Raw genomic sequence first — 18,334 nt, forward strand, 5'->3', positions numbered from 1 at the left:
CATGCCCATCCCCGTAGACACGCCCCATTCCGGTGACCACGCCCCCGCGGCCACACCCATCTCGTGAGCCCGCCCCCGGCTGTGTGGCCACTCCCCCATCCCTGTAGCCCCGCCCCCCTCCGTGGGCCGACGCCAGGCTGCCGGCCCGCCCGCGGCCCAGTGGCCTCGCCCGTACAAGGCCACGCCCGCCACGGCCGCGCCCTGCGGGGCCCCGCCTGCGCCGCTCTGGTGGCTCCGCCCCGCCCTCCCGCCGGCGCCGCGCTCCCGGCTGGCGGCGGCGGCGGCAGGACTTGAGCCGCGGCCGCAGCATGGGGCGCTTCCGCGGGGGCCTGCGGTGCATCAAGTACCTGCTGCTTGGCTTCAACCTGCTCTTCTGGGTGAGCGGTGCCGGGGCTGCGGCCGGGCCGCGGGCGGGCGAGCGGGGCTGGGGCTCAGGGCGAGGCCGGGCGGCAGACAAAGGGCGCGGGCGGGCGCGGGCGGGCGCGGAGGGGACGCCGCCCGCTCGGCCCGGCCCTGGATATCCTCCGGCCCGGTGTCGCCAGGTGCGGTCCGGCGAATTCCCCCCCCCCCCAGCCCGGGGCCCGTCTCCGCCCCTGCGTGCCGGACACACCCCCTTTCGCTGCCCCGGGGACCCGCCGGGTGACCCCCCTGGCCTGCCCACCGGGGACCCGCCGGGTGACCCCCATCCAGGACAGGTGGGTGCCCACCTGTCTCTGGCTCAGCGAGTAAGCCGGGCACTAGGAGCGGGCACGGCCAGGGAGGATGGAGGGGCTTCCAGGGGGCAGTGTCCCCCTCCCCCCAGCTTCCCCAAGATGAAGTCATGCACGTCTGGGCGTTGCAGCGCCTCCCCCCCCCCCCATCCCAGGGTCTCCCGACCCATGGTCCTGGAGAACCGTGAGAGGTCTGGAGATGGAGGCCAGCTGGTGTCCTGCTCAGACCCCGGGGCCACGGCAGGGCTGCTGGGGTGCCAGCAGGGCCCCGGGGGGCAGGGGGTTCGAGACCTCCTGCAGGAGTGCGGGAGACCGAACATGCTGAGGTGGGCGCCACTTGTGCGGCCGGGACACGCGTGTGGAGGGGCCGGGCAGGGCCCGTGGAAGTGCTGTCCGCACACTGTATGAGGAGAGGCGTTTTTGGAGGCCCATGTTGTGCATCTTAGTAGCTGTGAATTATGGATGTCAGGCTACAGGGGTGCCCTTCGCTCTCACTGCCTACACACGCCAAAGCAGCGGGACTGGAAGCTGGGGCCCGGGTTCGAGCTTCCTCTGGGCTGCCCTGGAGCCTTGCTTTCCAGTGGAACATCTGTCCTGCATTTTTATGTATCAAAGCAGTGCACCCTCACTCCCTCATCATGCCATGCTTCATCCTCGGGACCGTTGTGATGTGCAGCCGGCTCTCCCCGTTTCTACAGACGAGGACATGGAGGCTTAAGTAGGTTAGCTGGTGAGATGGGACGTTCTCGTTGCGCCTCCCCGCTGCTTCACAGAGCTGTGCGGTCAGTTCTTTCCCAAACATGAATCCCACTCAGCTTCAGCATCTCCTGAATTAGTCAGAAACGCACATCCTCAGCCCCCCTGGACCGGCTGAATCAGCTGTCGGGGAGAGGAGGGGCGAGGGCAGGGAGGAGCGGGAGAGCCCAGCCTTCTATTGGCACCACCGCATGCAGGGAATTTCATCCAGAGTCAGATTTGAGAGCCACTACTCAATTACTAAGCAGATAATCACAACTATAACACACTGCTCTCCGCCAGGTGGTGGCTCACACCTGCAGTCCTAGCTACTCAGCAGGCTGAGACCTGAGCATCAAAGCTCAAAAACAACCCAGGCAGGAAAGTCCATGAGACTCTTAGCTCCAGTGAACCAGGAAAAGGCGGGCAGTGGAGGTGTGGCTCAGGTGGTAGAGCGCCAGTCTGGAGCCTTGAATTCAAGTCCAGTACCCACCCACACAAGCTCCTGCCCCAGCTGGCTTCCAATCCTGATCCTCAGATCTGAGCCTCCTGAGCAGGTAGGGTTCCAGGCTCATCGGTGCCCGGCTCCTCATTGTTTCATCATTCAGTACCTGGCACGGAGAAGCTGGAACGGCAGCTCTCTCTCAGGTTAGGGGTAGGGTTCTTAGAGACCCACCTCCTGGGAGACTTTAAAGGAGCCTGAATTGGAGACACGCTCTACTTTCTGAGGTTGGTTTTTTCTGCTTGGAGGGCTTTTCCTGGCCAGACAGGCTCCAGCCATGACCTGGAGCATAACTTGTGCACGTGTGATGTCTTCCTTTCGGGGAAGGTCCCTCTGGTGATGGTGTGTACCAAGTGCACACGCATGATGCCCTCCTGAAGGAAGACCACCCCCCCCACCGCCCATGACAGCACCTCCTGCCGTGTCAGAAGTTGGGCAGAGGCTGCAGGTGTTTTGTGATCTGCAACTTGGCACACAGACCTGCCTACTGGCTGTTTGTTTTTGTTTTGTTTTTTTTTTTGTCGGCCATGGGGCTTGAACTCTGGGCCTGAGTGCTATCCCTCAGCTCTTCAGCTCAAGGCGAGTACTCTACCACTTGAGCCACAGCGCCACTTCCGGTTTTCTGATGGTTTATTGGAGATAGGAGTCTCACAGTCTTTCCTGCCCGGGCTGGCTTTGAACCGCGATCCTCAAATTTCAGCCTCCTGAGTAGCTAGGATTACAGGTGTGAGCCACCAGCACCCAGCTTAGTGGCTGGGTTTTTCTTGCTCTCCACTATACTCCTGATGTTGTGTATATATGTGTGCATGCATGCTGGTGTGTCTGTGTGTGCATGCATGGCCACAATGGGGCTTGAACTGAGGACACTGACTGTCCTTTAGCTTTTCACTCAAGGCTGGCGCTATACCACTTGAGCCACATTTCTACTTCTATCTTTTCCCTGATTAGTTAGAGATAAGAGTCCACAGACTTTCCCACCCCAGCTGGCTTCGAACTGTGATACTCAGATCTCAGCCTTCTGAGTAGCCGGGATGACAGGCATGAGCACTGGCACCCAGTCCCCTTCTGGTCTCCTAAACAAAGCAGAGCAGTTCAGGGAGCCCTGGCCATTATGTTTACCACTGTTTTTTTTCAAAACAGAAGTAAAGCTGGTGGCACCCTAAGTTCTGCTCTGTACGTGTGTGGCCAGGAGCCTGTCCGACATCCGCCAGGTCTCCATGCCGACACTGCTCGATGGCTCTTTGTGTGTCTGAGCCTTGCATTGAAATCACCTTCTTGTTTTTCCTCTGTTGCATAGCAATGTAAATACAGCAGCACAGCCCTTCCAGCACATGTGTTGGTTTACCGAGAGACCTGGGTGCTGTTTATCCCACCGTTATTGTTGTCTGCTCAGCGTTTTCCTATCGTTGTGCTGCAGTGGCCCGGAGTTCCTGCCCACAGGAAACAGGCCCGCTCCATGGGTCTGGCGGCAGTCGCGAGGGGATGGCTGCGGTTGGGGTTTCCACTCCGTGGTGTCTGGCAGGTGGTGGTGGAGACAGAGCTCGTTGGCAGTGGAAGAAGTTTGACTCAGAGTTTATAGTTTTGTTCAACTCAAACAACGCTTGCCCTCTTTAGGAAACATTTCTAGCAGTAACTTTAAAGCTTGAACATTTGACTGGTGAAGGGAAGATCAAAGGAAAGGAGGGTGGGAGAAAAGGAAGGGAAGGGAAGAGAAAGGAAGAATAGCAGGCTAAAAGGAAGTATCCTTTTGGGAATCCACCAAAATGCCAGTTGGGAGAGTCTTCATTGGTGCTTATTTCCACTTGGTGGGTAGAAGGGGGACATGCCAGCCTCCTCTCATGTGCCACAGGACTTAGACTCACCAGGAGGAACAAGGATACCAGAGGCACCAAGATACCATCTTAGTGGTCTGAGAGACTTTGAATAGTTCTGCATTCAAATCTAAGAGTCCACAGCTTGATGGGCGGATGCTGGCCCCGCCCCGCCTCTTACTCCTGGCTCCACCATTTGCCACCCCAGGGATCTTCAGCAAGTTCTTTGACCACCAGAAGCCTTGGTCTCCTCATCTGTGAATTGAGTATAATGCCATACCTACCTTGATTCGTGAGCTTTGCAGATGAGTTGTATCTGGGACATCATAAGAATGTTACGTGCACAAAGCAAATAGTACCATAAGGCTTTAGTAATAGTTGAGTTTGAATGTCAGAAGTACGGGTGATGAAGTCAAATTGGTCATCCAGGAGACTGGATTTGAAGGGTAAGAATCAGCATTTGGAACAGTGGAAGTCTTAGAGCTTATCGAGCATGTGGAGTCAGATTCCTTCTTCTACAGTCAGCTTACTTGGAGAACACATGCTGAGCACCTACTATGAACCTAGTGTCCTACTAAGTGCTAGCATCTGAAAAACACGGAGGACGCAATCCTCCCTTTCATCTCCATTTGGTCTTGGACTAAGGCTTATCCCGGTGTGATCTTTGATCCTTGGGGCAGGGGCTGGGCCTTGTTGAGGCCTCCGCCCTCCCATCCTAGGCTTCTGGGAGAGGCAAATGGGGATATGACACTGAGCCTCCATCACAGTCATCCAGTTGCCTGCTGCCTCTGTGCTGTGAGGGCCCAGGGAGGGCCACAGGAGCCTTCCACGCCAGCAAACCCCAACTTGCCCACAGGTCTGTTTCAGTTATCCATGCCGACTCAAGGTCTGCACCTCTGACAAGTTGCCGCTCCTCTTTGAAAACCACTGTCTCTGGTCTGAAGAGGGCAGAGACACAGCACAGGCAGCGCCACCGTGCTGGTCCTGGTGCTTAAACACAGGGATTTGCACTCCCCCTTGACTTTTCCACTCAAGGCTGGTGCTCTTCCACTTGAGCTGCAGCTCTACCTCCAGCTTTTTGGTGGTTAATGAGTGATAAGAGTCCCATGAATTTGTCTGCCCAGGCTGGCTTTGAACCTTGGTCCTCAGATCTCAGCCTCCTGAGTAGCTTGCAGGTGTGAGCCACTGGTGCCCTGCACTCGGCTCGACTGTGTTTCTTTTAATGAAAACAAATCCTGGCTTCTGAGAAAGAACCATCTGAGTGCCAGCACTACTCGCATGGCATGATGGGTAAAATCTTGGGAGTTCGCCGAGAACCTCAGTGTACGTCTCTAGAGGCGTCTGCCGCTGGAGAACCACGTCCTGCGTGCTCATCCCTACCATCTCAGGGAGAACCATCCCCCAAGCGAGCATTGTCTCCACATTTGGAAGGTTGGAGCGTCCTTTCCATCCACGTGTGATCCTGTCCCAGAGCGGGCTGTGTACATGCAGTACTCTCCAGGGAGCCTAGGACCTCAGGAGGGATGGCCCATCCCTCACCTGCCTGCGTGGCAAGCAGGCTCTCTCTGTGGTGGCCCTTCCTGTGAGAGCACAGTCCCGTCAGGTCTGCCCCTAGCACTCCTCCTAGCCCTGACCCTGACTCCTCCTATCCCCAGTTCCCACTGCTTTGGGCCAGGACTTCAGTATTCACACCTGGAAGGACTTTAGTATTCACACCTGGAAGGACTTCAGTATTCACACCTGGAAGGACTTCTTTATTCACACCTGGAAGGACTTCAGTATTCACACCTGGAAGGACTTCAGTATTCATACCTGGAAGGACTTCAGTATTCACACCTGGAAGGACTTCAGTATTCACACCTGGAAGGACTTCAGTATTCACACCTGGAAAGACTCAGCGCAATCCCTGCACAGTCCTAGCCCTCAGACCCCACCCCCAGCTCTGCCCTGTGAGGCACAGACCATCTGCCCCTGCCCTCACTGAACTCAGACCCCCAGAAATATATATAGGTTGGCCATGAGGCTTGAACTCAGAGCCTCGGTGCTGTTCCTGAGCTCAAGGCGAGTGCTCTACCATTTGAGCCACAGTACCACTTCGTTTTCTAGTGGTTTATTGGAGATAAGAGTCTCGAGGACTTTCTTCCCTGTGCTGGCTTTGAACCACGATCCTCAGATCTCAGCCTCCTGAGTAGCTAGGATGACAGGTGTGAGCCACCAGCACCTGGCTTCCCCAGAAATATTTACATAGCAGGGTGAGAGGGAGGCACACACCAGGCCAGGCCAGGCTTTCCCAAGGAAGTGCACTGGCTATGGAGGGAGTGGCCCAGTGTGGAGGAGGGGGTTCTGGTCCTGGCGGGAGAAGGAAGGGAAGCTCTGGCTGCCCACCCCACAGGTGCTTAGAAGGCCCCCGGGGTGCTTCTGCCAGGTGTCTGGTCCAAGAGTGGCAGCCACTTGCTCTTGGTGGCCTGGTTGGCTGGTGTCCAGGAGTGGAGCCAAGCCGACTGGTAGAGCCATCTCTTAAAGAATTATCTCTGGGCCAGGTGGTAACCAACAAAAAGCCAGAAGTAGAGCTGTGGCTCAAGGGGTAGAGCGCCAGCCTTGAGCAGAAAAAGCTCAGTGACAATGCCCAGGCCCTGAGTTCAAGCTCAGAACAAGAAGGAGAGGAGGAGGAGGAGGAGGAGCAGCCCCATGGTCTCTGCTCCGTCTCTCTGCAAAGCAGAGCCAACTGTCACTGCTGCCCCAGCATCGCCTGGTATTTCCTTGTGGCAGCGGTGGGAGGAATCCCTCAGAGGGCGTGGTCCCGGCAGCCACAGCTCCTTGACCAGGAGGAAACCCGTGTGGTGGTGGGGGGGGGGGACACGGAGAGCCAACGTTCCAGGGCTTTAAATCGCAACCTCTCTTCTAATTTTCCATTATGCATCAAACACATCTGTGCCAGCGCTGGACAAATGGATTCCGTCTGGAAAGACGATTCCAGACGGCCATAAATTAGAGTCTGTAGACAGAGATTCCAAAAATGTGGCCTGGGGGTGGGGTGACCCTGGGACCGGCCACCTCCTCCAGTCTGCCTGGTGGCTGCCCGCTTGGCTCCCAGCCTCTGTCAATAGATGGTGCTTTGGAAATGGCCTTTCCCGTCAGGCACTGAGGGGGTCACCTTGGGGGGGGGCTACCTTGAGGCTCTGCTAAGCAGGCCTGTCCCGGGACAGGCACCTCCCTCGGGGTTCCATGCCCCCCACCGCCTGTGGAGCCACAGCCACCACCCTGGAGCTGGTGCCCAGAAAAACTGCCTGCATTTTCCACACTGAACATCAAAATGACCGTGCGAGGCTTCTTGGAAAAGTCTGTTTTTAAGCTTGGTAGAGTAATTCGTGCCTCACTCTCAACACTTGGAAACTATGGACAGGGAGAAAGCCACCTGTAACCCGACCCTCCAAAGATAAATCTAGTGCATGTTTACACACGTTTTTTTCTTCCTCTGTGTTTCCTAGCCAGGCTGCCCCTTCCCGCCCCCAGGCGGGGGAGTGGGGTTCCCCTGGACGCCCCATCCCTCATGCTGTCTTAACTCGCGCCTTCCTCTGAGGCTGGAAACCTTTTGGTATTCCCAGCAGGCCCCTCAAGCACCCCACTGAATGCTGCTACTTTTCTGAAGACCCCAAGCCGGGAATCTTGGCCTTGGGGGACAGAAGGTGAAGAGGGACAGCATGCCTGGAATTCCGGCCCTCGGGGCTGGCGCTGGAAGCGTCACAAAGTGCAGCTGGAATCCTATGCTGAGTACCCAGGCTGTCTGACCTGGCCAGGGCCTTTCCCTCTTCTCCAATTCCTCCTCTTGTCTTCCTGCTGCCAACATCTCAGGGTTCTTGTCCCATGTGGGGCTCAGGCAGCCTCTCCCTTCCCTTGTTTGGTGGGAGCTGGGGCAGTGGACGCAGGAAGATATTTTTGTATCTCTTGCTTATTTTCCCGTAGTGCCTCTTGCCCAGAAGGTGCCCAGGGAGTGCATGTGAATGGGTGATACTCTAGCGTGGTGTCTGGGAGGGCAGCGTGGCTGTGAAGGCGCTCCGATGGCAGAACACTGCTGCCAGTGTAGATGCAAGCCCTGGAGGGGGGGGGGGGGGGTGCGGGGCACTGGCTGCCGGTCGCTCCGGGAGCCGCACAGTGCACAGACCAGGCTTTTTCAGAGAAGTATTTTTTCCTTCCTCACTTTCCATGGATACTCAAAATAGCAACTGGAGGGGGGGGGGGGGTGGCGGGGACCAGGCCCAGATGCTGCCTGTAGAAGCGGGGGCTGGGAAGGTGACCCTCTAATTGGAGACTCCCTGGAGGACTGTGGGTGGGCAAAGAGTTGGCACATCTAACTCAGAAAAGTGGGTGCCCCAGGTCTTGGAGTTCATTTTGTGCTTAGTGACCTGGCACGGAGGCTGGCTGCTGTGAGGGGGTGTGGGGACAGGCAGGGCGCAGATGCCAGGGAGATGCACCCACTCCCCACCCCACCACGGCCTGCCAGCAGCTTTGGCATAGAGACCAGCAAAGCCCAGTGCTGACCACAGGCCCTGAGGGGGCTCTCCTCCCCTGAACGGTGCACGGCAGCCCAGGTACCCGGCATCCCACCCCGTCCAGGTGTGTCACGCCCTCTCCCGTCCCGTCCAATGCCTTGTGGTTTGCCTTTCAGCTGGCTGGCTCAGCTGTCATTGCATTTGGACTGTGGTTTCGGTTTGGAGGCTCCACAAAGGACTTACCATCGGAGGACAAGTACCCAGAGCATCTCCACGTGGGTGAGTGGTGGCTGCCTAAGCCTGACATGGACTGCTAAAGCCTGGTGTGGAAACCTCCTAGGCTCTGGGGGAGGGGCAGGGAGAGAGGGCCGAGCCCGCACCCCAGCCCCACGTGGCTTGCGAGGCAGACACAGGCACTGGGGGAGAGGGCCACACCCACACACGGCCCCTCTCTTTTCACTCCCAAGACTGCCCAGGCCCAGAGTACATGACTGACCAAAAAAAAAAAATCACAACGAGGGCCTAGAAGGGTGGCTCAAGTGGTAGAGAGCTAGCTTTGAGCAAAAACAGCTCAGAGACAGATTCCAAGTCCTGGGTTCAAGCCCCAGGACTGGCATAAATAAATAAACATTCACAAACACCTCTTATCCCCTGAATAAATTCTGAAAGTCAAACTAGCCCTACCGGTGGCTCACACCTGTAATCCTAGCTACTCAGGAGGCTAAGGTCTAAGGATTACAGTTCAAACAAAGCCAGCCCAAGTAGGAAAGTCTGTGAGACTCTTCACTCCAAATATTCAGCAAAAAATCAGAAGTCAGAAGTGGTAGAGCATCAGCCTTAAGTACATAAAGCTAAGGGACAGTGCTGCTCTTGAGTTCAAGCCCTAAGACTGGCACACAAAAAATAACAATATAAAGACAGACCCTGAGTGAGACCTGAATTGGGTGAAATCTAGAAGTGTCACAGCACTCTGAATGGTAATAAATGTCTGTTTATCCTAAAAATCTCTTTATGGTTAATTTAATTTCTTGGATGTTACAATTGGAGCAGAAGTCCTCTACTGTTTGTAGGTTCCTCCATGTAAGAAAAAAATGTAACCTACCAATATAACCTAAGTATAATATAATACAATTAATCTACCAATGTGATCAATATAATCTAAATACAGTCCATCAGCCAGCACAGTCCCAGGCTCCAGAGTCATACCAAAAACCAGGAGAAGATGGACAGCCTGTCAGACACCCGCCCCCACAACTCTCCCCCTCCCCTGTACTGTTCCTAGATCAGTGCACCTGTGTCCCTTGGCTTCAGAGGCTGGCAGGGGCAGTGCTGGCGCTGGGTCAGCAGCCAGGGCCCCTGGATGGTCTCCACCCTAGTCTCTCAGCCACCCCAGGCCTCCTGGGTTCAGTAGCCTGCCTTCCCCCACCCCCAACTTCTACCCAGCCTCTTTCGGGGTGCGTTTTTGATGGGCAGACATCCCAGGGTCCAGTTGTATAGAGAGGCACCCGTGAGGTCATGTCTGCAGGCAGAGGATATGAGCCAGCTTCTCCACCAGGGGTTGCCCGCACACATAGGGGCTGCCTCCTCCAGGGCAGTCGTCTCTCCATGCCATCGGAGCCAGGGCTGGGCTTGGCTTGTGGCTGGATGTGGGGAAAGTAGCCTTCGGGGCTGGACGTGGGGTTGGCCTGCATCCTTCCCTGGTAGACGTGAGACTGGCCTGCCACCTTCCGCACTGGATGTCAGGCTGGCCTGCCTCCTTCAGCGCGGACTGGCCAGGACTGGCCAGGAGCAGTCTTGAGGTTGGGTTTCCTGTCCTCACTGGCTGCTGCTGCCCGGGCAGCCAATGGCCAAGGCCAGCACGGTCTCTCCAGAAGGCCAAACCTAACAGGCTGAGATCCCCACGTCCTGGCCCGCAACCACGGCTTCCACACCTCCACGCTTTTGCTTTTCTTTTTCTGGTCAGTCATGGGGCCTGAACTCTGGGCCAGAGCTCTACCACTTGAGCCACAGCGCTACCTCTGGCTTTTTCTGCTGATGTGGTGCTGAGGAATCGAACCCAGGACCTCACGTTCTCCCCGCTCAGGGCTGGCGCTCCACTTCCTGAGCCGCCGGCTCCTCGCGTCTTCAGCGCCACTCGAGCGCATCTAGTGGCCGGCTCCTCACCCGACCCACAGCCTCCCGAGGCAGCGAGGGCCGGGGGTCTTCCGTGGGGCCCCGGGCCGGAGGCGGGCGCCTCGCCCTCCCCAGGCCCCCAAGGCTGGGGAGGGGCAGGAGGGGCAGCCTGCGCCCCGGCCAGGTCGGCGGGGTGGGGAAGGGGGGCACAGACTGCCCCGCAGCCCGGCAGGACGCCGCCCCGCCGTCCCAGTGACTCACCGGAGTAAAATGCAGAAGAGGAAACAGGGGCAGCCGAGGTGGGCGCCCGCCAACCCATTGTGTTGTCTTATCTGGATCTGGAGGAAGAGGGAGGAAGGGGGAGGCGGGCCTCTGGCCTGGGCAGGACTTCTCAGACCCGAGACCGGGGCTAGGCTGCCGCACTTTCCAGAATCCATTTTGCCTGCCTCAAGCGTGAGGCTGGCGCCGGTGGCTCAGGAGGCCGAGGTCTGAGGATGGTGGTTCGAGGCCAGCCCGGGCAGCAAATACAAATTGCGGTCTTCGGGGACCCAGCAGAGAAACCCGAGGCGACGCGGTACTCCGGCAGGGCGGCGCCCGTCCTAGGCGGAGGCCCTGGTCCAAGCCCCGATCCCGCACAAAGCGAGCAAAGCCAAGCCCGGGACGCCTGGCCCACGAGGCCCAGGTTAAATGCGCACAGCGCATGTGCGAGCTACAGGGCCGAGCACGAGGGGTGGTGGGCGTGGCAGAGGCCGCTGTGGGCGTGGCAGTGGGGGCGTGGCAGAGTCCTGGTGGTGGGCGTGCCCTCGGCCTGGGCGCTGACCCGGCCCGCTCTTGTCCACAGGCCTCTACGTGCTGGTCGGAGCAGGGACCTTGATGATGGCCATGGGTTTCTTCGGGTGCTGCGGAGCTGTGCGGGAGTCCCAGTGCGTGCTGGGATCCGTAAGTGGGGCTCGCGGGCAGCAGGGCGGCGGGGTCCGGGCTCGGGGCCGCGAGGGCTCAGTCCCGCGTCTCTGGGTCGGCCCCAGGCAGGAGCGGCACAGTTCCACCGAGGCCCGCCTCAGGGAACCGCACTGCTGGCCAGGACCGCGATGTGGCGAACGTCCCTCTGTGGCTGGTGTGACCACAGCCTCTATGAACAATAATAATAATGACAGTAACAACAACAATCACATAAAAAGCAGCTGGGCGCTGGTGGCTCACACCCGTAATCCTAGCTACTCAGGAGGCTGAGATCTGAGGATCACCCCTCACCCTACACCTCACCCACACCCTTACCCCTCAACCATATCCCCACCCCCACCCTACCCCCCTCACCCACACCCCTCACCCCCATCACCTCTCACCCACCCTACCCCCCTCACCCCTCACCCACACCCCTCTTTACCTACACCCCTCATCTCACCCCACACCCCTCTTTACCCCACACCCCTAAGACCACACCTCACAGCACACTCCTCTTTATCCCTCACCCACACCCTCCTCACCCATGCCCTGTCCTTCTGCTCAGAGAAGCCTCTCAGCCCACAAAGCTCCCGCCACAGTTGCCCAGCCAGCCACCCCGGTGATGGCCCTGGTGACGGCCCCCAGCCCTTATTCTTGCCCTCTGCAGAGCATCTCTGCTGCACACACAGGGTCCAGACACCACTCTAATGCTGCGGTCTCCATGCCACTGATGAACCTCGACTCATTTGTATTTCTTTCCCTGCCCATCTCACCTTAGCGACAGCAGAGACGTTGGCACCAAGTTTACCATGTGTGCCTGGTGTGGTGAGGTACCCAATGGACAGATGCCCCGTGGGTGCGTGGGGATTGAGTGAGAGGGTGAACCGCACCAAGGGGTGCACGCTGCCCAAAGGCCAGCGCTCCCTGCTGATGTCCTGCAAGTGGAGCAGATCCAAAGACACTAGTGGAAGTGAAAGGTATTAAATTAATGAAATTAGTATTTTCTCTCAACAGTTTTTTACCTGCCTGCTGGTGATATTTGCTGCTGAAGTGACCACTGGAGTATTTGCTTTTATAGGCAAGGATGTAGTAAGTAAAACTTACCTACAATGTTGTATGTTAATGATGCTTACATTCTCTTTATGGCAAAGAATGAAAGAATATTCATGCACAAAAATGTAGGAAACCAAGTAGGCCAAATGATCACTGAAGAGGAACTTCTTAACCTCGGAGTGCACATAAGTAAGAGCACTTGTGAGATTTCTCTAGGGACTTGGTTCATATAGCTTTCCTTAGATTTATAAAGTGCTCTATGCTTTTTTTTTTTTTTAAAGAATCTCTATCTTAGCCAGGCACCAGTGGCTCACACCTGTCATCCTAGCTACTCAGAAGGCTGAGATCTGAGGAGCACTATTCAAAGCCAGCCCTGGGCAGGAAAGTCTGTGAGACTCCCATCTCCAAAGAACCACCCGAAAGCCAGAAATGGCACTGTGACTCAAGTGGTAGAGCACTCGCCTTGAGCTGAAGAGCTGAGGGACAGCACCCAGGTCCAGAGTTCAAGTCCCACAACTGACAAAAAAAAAAGAATTTATTTTAATATTAGTCTTGCTTTGGAAGCTGAGCACTGGTGGCTCATGCCTTAATCCTAGCTACTTAAGAGGCTAAGAAATCTGAGGATCCAGGTTCAAAGCCAGTCCAGGGGAAAAAGTCCATGATATTCTTGTCTCCAATTAACCAGCAAAAAAGCTGGAAATATAAAGTTGCGGATCAAGTGGTAGAGCAATCTTGAGTGAAAAAGCTAAGGACAGTGCCCTGAGTTCAAACCCCAGTACTAGCACCAAAAATAAAGCAAAACAAAAAAATCCTCAAAGATTAGTCCTAGTTAGTGCTGAGGAAGGCGTTAGATGATAGATTTAAGGTGCCAAAGGGATGGGGGGGACAACCTTAATTCTCATCTTTATCAGCTGGTCCTTTGTTCTAAAGTTTGCCAAAGACAAACCTGACTAGAAGTGGTCTAGACTTGCTGCCCCACGCCTCAGTGTCCAGAATGGTTCTCAGGGGAACCCATAAAGGAAGAGGCTTTCTCAGAGGGTAAACATGGGCAGGCTTGAGCAGAATGGAACCTGACATGTGCCTGCCACATCGCAGGTTAATTCCTAAGCTTTCATTGCAGCTCATGGCGTTAACGCTAACAAATGGTAAACTGAGTAAATGTCACCTCCTTTGCATGTGCTTCTAACACAGCTGGCTATATCTAGCTCTAGGAAGAACTGAAACTAGATCTCAGGACTTCTTGAAATTTCTGTGAATTTGGGTCATATGCCTTTATACTACAGAAAGCATTACCTAAGCTCTCCATGGTACTTGAATGCATAGTCTTCCTTAGCAATGAACAACTTACTTATTTTTGGTGCTGCTCCTGGGGCTTGAACTCAAACTCTCCCTTAGCTTTTTTTGCTGTAGGCTGGCACTCTGTCACTTGAGCCACACCTCCCCTTCTGAATGCTGGTTCCAATCAGCAGGGCAGCAAAACCCCCAGGTGGAGCCCAGGAACCCGGGCCCTATTGGTGCTAAAGCCCTGCCAGCATGGGGAGCCTTTGTGCTGGGAAATGTCGCTAGTGTGTGAACACCGTTGCTGACTAGCCAGTCTTGCGGGGCTCCACTGCATCGTAGGACATCCAGGACCTGTGTTCCGCTCTATCAATGCTGACCCCTCTTAAAGCACCAGGAAGCACGTGGAAGGCATGGGAGAGGGGTGACTCCTGGATACTTCCCTCCCATGTGCCTTTCTTTTCCTGGTGTTTTTGCAGGCTATAAGACACGTGCAGACCATGTATGAAGAGGCTTACAGCGATTACCTTAAAGACAGGGAAAGGGGAAATGGAACCCTCATCATCTTCCACTCTGCGGTGAGTTCCTTCACTTCACCCTTGACATACCGTCTTCTGAAGATTGTGCACACGCCAACTTCTTGTTCATCATCTAGACTAAAAATAAACACAGCTAGTGGCCCAGGCCTGTAATCCTTACTCTTCAGGAGGCTGAGATGGGACAATTGAGTTTTGAAGCCAGCCTGGGCAGAAAAAGTCTGTTAGGCTCCATTTCCAGTTAACCAACGAAAAGCTAGACTCAAGGTATGGCTCAAGTAGTAGAACACCAGCCATAAGCAAGCGAGCCAAGTGAGAGCACAAAACCCTGAGTTCAAGCCCCAGTGCCAGCAGAAGAAACCAAAGCAAAAAGGAATAGAAATAAAATCAGTAAAATGAAGTAGCAGCCTCTTGTCTTAGCCCTGGGGAGACTATGTTGGCCTTCCCTGGGGAACCGTGGATGAGAAAGCCCCACCCAGAAGCGTAGGCCAGATAGTTGCTGCTGCGCTATCCTAAAGCCTCTTGTCTTCTTCAGTTTCAGTGTTGCGGAAAAGAAAGTTCTGAACAGGTCCAATCCACGTGCCCCAGGGAGCTTCCAGGCCATAAGGTAAGCCTCTTCCCACATGCCAGCGCCTCCTAGTGGAAACCGTGGCCACCGTCAGGCTCGGGTCCTCTGCATTCTGGGCCTTTCTTTATTCAGTGGCAAATAAAAGCAAAGCAGTGTGAGTGACAGAGTAGGCTGTGCCTCTATACCAGAGGCAGGCTCCTCATCATAAAGGGGATCCTTGGGTTGGGTTTGACAAAGGAGGATGATTTCAGACCCAGCTAGCTGCCGGAAGAGGGGTGGGCAGTGGTTTCTTTGGTAGACTAGGGCTCCGTGGGTGCTGGCTGGTGAGTGCACACCGGGCTTGGAGGACTCCAGCAGAAGCATTTGAAGTTATAGGAAGATCATAAAGCTGTGATTTCTTCTGTTCCCTGTCTGCCTCCCCTTCCATGGAGGGCTTTTGGACCCAGACTCTCCACAGGAGAGACAGGTTCTCAAATTCCAAAGACCTGGCTTTCCTGAGGTGTGGCTTTCCTTTGTTTCATTTGTATGTACCTTTACCAGCCTTTCAGTTTCTTAATAGGTAATGATTGCCTTGATGGGCACTTATCTCTAATGAACCAGCAAAAAGCTAGAGTGGAGGTATGGCTCAAGTGGTAGAGTACCAGCCCTCAGCAAAAAAGTCAAGTGAGGGAGCAAGGTCCTGAGTTCAAGCCCCAGTATTGATACAAACAACAACACAACAAAACCAAACATGAGCAATTGTTGTTTTAGGGGACTTTATTCTTATTTGCTGAAAGCAAGAAGAGGCCTCAAACTCTAAACTGTCTCAGATCCCATAGAAATGCCTCCTCTGGGGAGGTTGTGGCATTCTTGCCCTCCAAGCATTCTGCCAGCGCCTGGCCCATACAGGTGCAAAAGGAGAGTATGGATCTTTGGCACACCACACTTTTGCTGTAAGGATGTCAGGATGATACTCTGAAGACAGTGGTCTGCGTGAGGGCAGAGTTGATGTGGATTGAGTCACAGAACTATCAGTAGAGGAGGAAAGGGTTGGAGTGAGGATGGTCCACACATAACCAGTCTATTCCTAACTTTTATTCCCTTCCTAAACAGAATTGCATTGATGAAATTGACACTGTCATCTGTGTGAAGCTACAGCTCATTGGAATTGTCGGTGTTGGGATTGCAGGCCTCACGGTGAGAAAGTTCCAGAACTTCTTTTTATTTTTTTTTAGCCCATTAAGAAGCCTTGAACATTCACATTTGATTTCTCTTCAAGCATAAGATGACAGTAACTTAAGGGACAATTGCCATAGAGAACAGAGACAGGGACTCATAGCAGTCTTCAAAGAACAAAAACTAAGTCTACCCATCAGTAGCCCTGTAAACATACAGACTTTAGTGTTGTCCTGACTAGGATACTGTGTTTGCATTGTGGTGACCTCCATTGTCAGCACACCAGCCCTGACCTAGGCAAGTTTTCAATTCAAGGAAATATGTTAGGAGGTGACTCTGTCCTCTGCTTTGAAGAGGCAGCACAGGCCTGGGACAGCTTAACAGGGAGAGTTTTCACATGACATCTGACTCCACTGCTTGCTCCAGTACTTACAGAAGTCCTGGAATTATAGGAAAGTTGCTTCATTTCTATATTTCGCAATTTCCTTATCTATAAAGTATGTGTGTTTGTGCCAGGCCTAAGGCTTGAACTCCTAAGGCTTGAACTCGGGACGTAGGCATAATAGCTGTGCTCAAGGCTATTACTCTCCTACTTGAGCCACAGCTCCACTTCAGGTTTGTTTGTTTGGTGGTTAATTGAAGATAAGAGTGTTGCTGATTTTCTTGCCTGGGCTGACTTTGAACCATGATCCTCAGATCCTCAGATCTCAGCCTCAGGCACATTACCAGTGCTCAGCCTTAACGTGGGGATATTTAACAAACCAACTTTCTAAGATTATTGTGAAAAATAAATGGGATATTACATACAAAGCATTACTGCAAGCCTCATCCTTGGTTGTAATCATGCATTGACTTGAAATGGCTCAGCAGTTTGCTGCCTTTTTGACAGTTGAACCCTGTCTGGCTGTCCTTAATGATCAGGTCTGTCTATTTCAGATCTTCGGCATGATATTCAGCATGGTCCTTTGCTGTGCAATACGAAACTCACGCGACGTGATCTGAAGCTAACTTGAGCACGAACATGGCAATCTAGAACTCTCGTACTGAATGTCACAGAGCTGTCTTGGTTCCTTTTTGATATGCACAGGACAATGGGGTTGAAAATAATTTGCTGCCAGTTGTTCATTTGCACATGTATGGATGTCTGACTCATTACTGGGGTTCTCCTGGAAAGAACGTCTGTGAATGCTGACTGAGAACATTTTCACGTGCGAGCTGTGTGTTTCTGGTATATGCATTTGTGATAAGAATGAAATCTATCTGCTGGGAATTCCTGGTTCTTGTTGTATTAGAGGAACAACCTACTTAACTTTAGAAATGATCAAAAGGTTTGAGAAACCTGGGTATTAAAAAAAATAACAGTAAATCAGTTTCTCAGACTTCAGCTACAAAAGTTAGATGCACATAGAAGTGGTAGGATTTCTACTTAATGAAAACAATGAGTTTTAGAGATTGGGAGACAGATCTGTGTCAAAATCAATGTTTCAGTTCAGAAATAAGGGTTTAGGGTATTTCTTTTAATTTATACATGCTCACCCCCGACTACAGTAAACCACAGCTTAGAACCAAACCCTTCTTCAAAATTAAATATAGCATGGAAAATCTAATTTGAACAAGTAATGATTCCCAGTATTAAAAAACTAAGTAAATAACCTCCCTCTGGAAAGAGTAGATCACATACGCATGTGCCCTATAAAAGTGTTTTTAGGCTAAAAGAAAAATGGGCAAATTTTAAGGAAATATTTTTGGTCTTCTACAAAGACATGAAGTCTGACTTTATTCCATCCCTTTTCTGGCTCTGCACTAAACTGTTTCCCACTATCCTCACCTCCTCAAAAAGGGCTTTTTATCTCAGACTCTCTGCATGTGAGTACAGAAAGACCAAAGCAATAGGTCTGGAGTTGTCAATTTTGGGAAGGAGAATTTTTACGGGCACTTTCTTTGAAATACCTCAGACTTGAGTTTACATTTTTTCTAGTTGTTTTTTATTAACATATTTTTTCTTATTTATTTCCCAGAGAATACTTCTTTTTAGATTAAGAACTGTAGTTTTTACCACCTCAAATAAATAACTGATACCTTATGAGGATCCTTGGCCAAAGTGAAATAAACAAAAACATCTTCTAGTTGTACACACACTGAGACATGCTGAAGAAACAAACATTCACAAGGACACAATGTAAAGATGTTCTTTCTCTGCAAATCTACTGTGAAAATAGGATGTTCCGGTTCTTTTATAGTCTTAATACTTGTTTTTAGGTGGATAAAACCAAACAGGATTTTTTTTTTTTTTTTGTCAATTGTGAGGCTTGAACTCAGGGCCTGGGGACTGTCCCTGAGCTTTTTTGCTCAAGGCTAGCACTCTACCACTTGAGCCACAGCACCACTTCTGGTTTTCTGGTGGTTAATTGGAGGTAAGAGTCTCATGGACTTTCCTGCCTG

At 53.2% G+C, this 18,334-nt stretch overlaps 1 protein-coding gene across 1 annotated transcript; it reads left to right on the forward strand.

The window, feature by feature from the left end:
- The first annotated feature begins 262 nt into the window (after positions 1 to 262).
- Tspan2 (tetraspanin 2) lies at positions 263 to 17,158 on the forward strand. The gene is made up of 8 exons (XM_042692315.1): positions 263 to 377; positions 8,425 to 8,527; positions 11,202 to 11,299; positions 12,317 to 12,391; positions 14,113 to 14,211; positions 14,705 to 14,776; positions 15,830 to 15,913; positions 16,829 to 17,158. Exons 1-8 carry the CDS (start codon positions 309 to 311, stop codon positions 16,892 to 16,894), a joined length of 666 nt encoding a protein of 221 aa, XP_042548249.1. The 5' UTR covers positions 263 to 308; the 3' UTR covers positions 16,895 to 17,158.
- Positions 17,159 to 18,334: the final 1,176 nt, after the last annotated feature.

This window comes from Dipodomys spectabilis, unplaced genomic scaffold (genome assembly GCF_019054845.1).
Source record: "Dipodomys spectabilis isolate Male_0828 unplaced genomic scaffold, ASM1905484v1 ptg000148l, whole genome shotgun sequence".
In the NCBI taxonomy this organism is placed as follows: Eukaryota; Metazoa; Chordata; class Mammalia; order Rodentia; family Heteromyidae; genus Dipodomys; species Dipodomys spectabilis.

Excerpts from the sequence above, each read along its gene's own strand:
- Tspan2 (XM_042692315.1), top strand. The coding sequence starts at position 309 with ATGGGGCGCTTCCGCGGGGGCCTGCGGTGCATCAAGTACCTGCTGCTT. Across the intron at positions 378-8,424 it reads GCTTCAACCTGCTCTTCTGG|CTGGCTGGCTCAGCTGTCAT; the intron begins GTGAGCGGTGCC and ends TTTGCCTTTCAG. Across the intron at positions 15,914-16,828 it reads TTGGGATTGCAGGCCTCACG|ATCTTCGGCATGATATTCAG; the intron begins GTGAGAAAGTTC and ends TGTCTATTTCAG.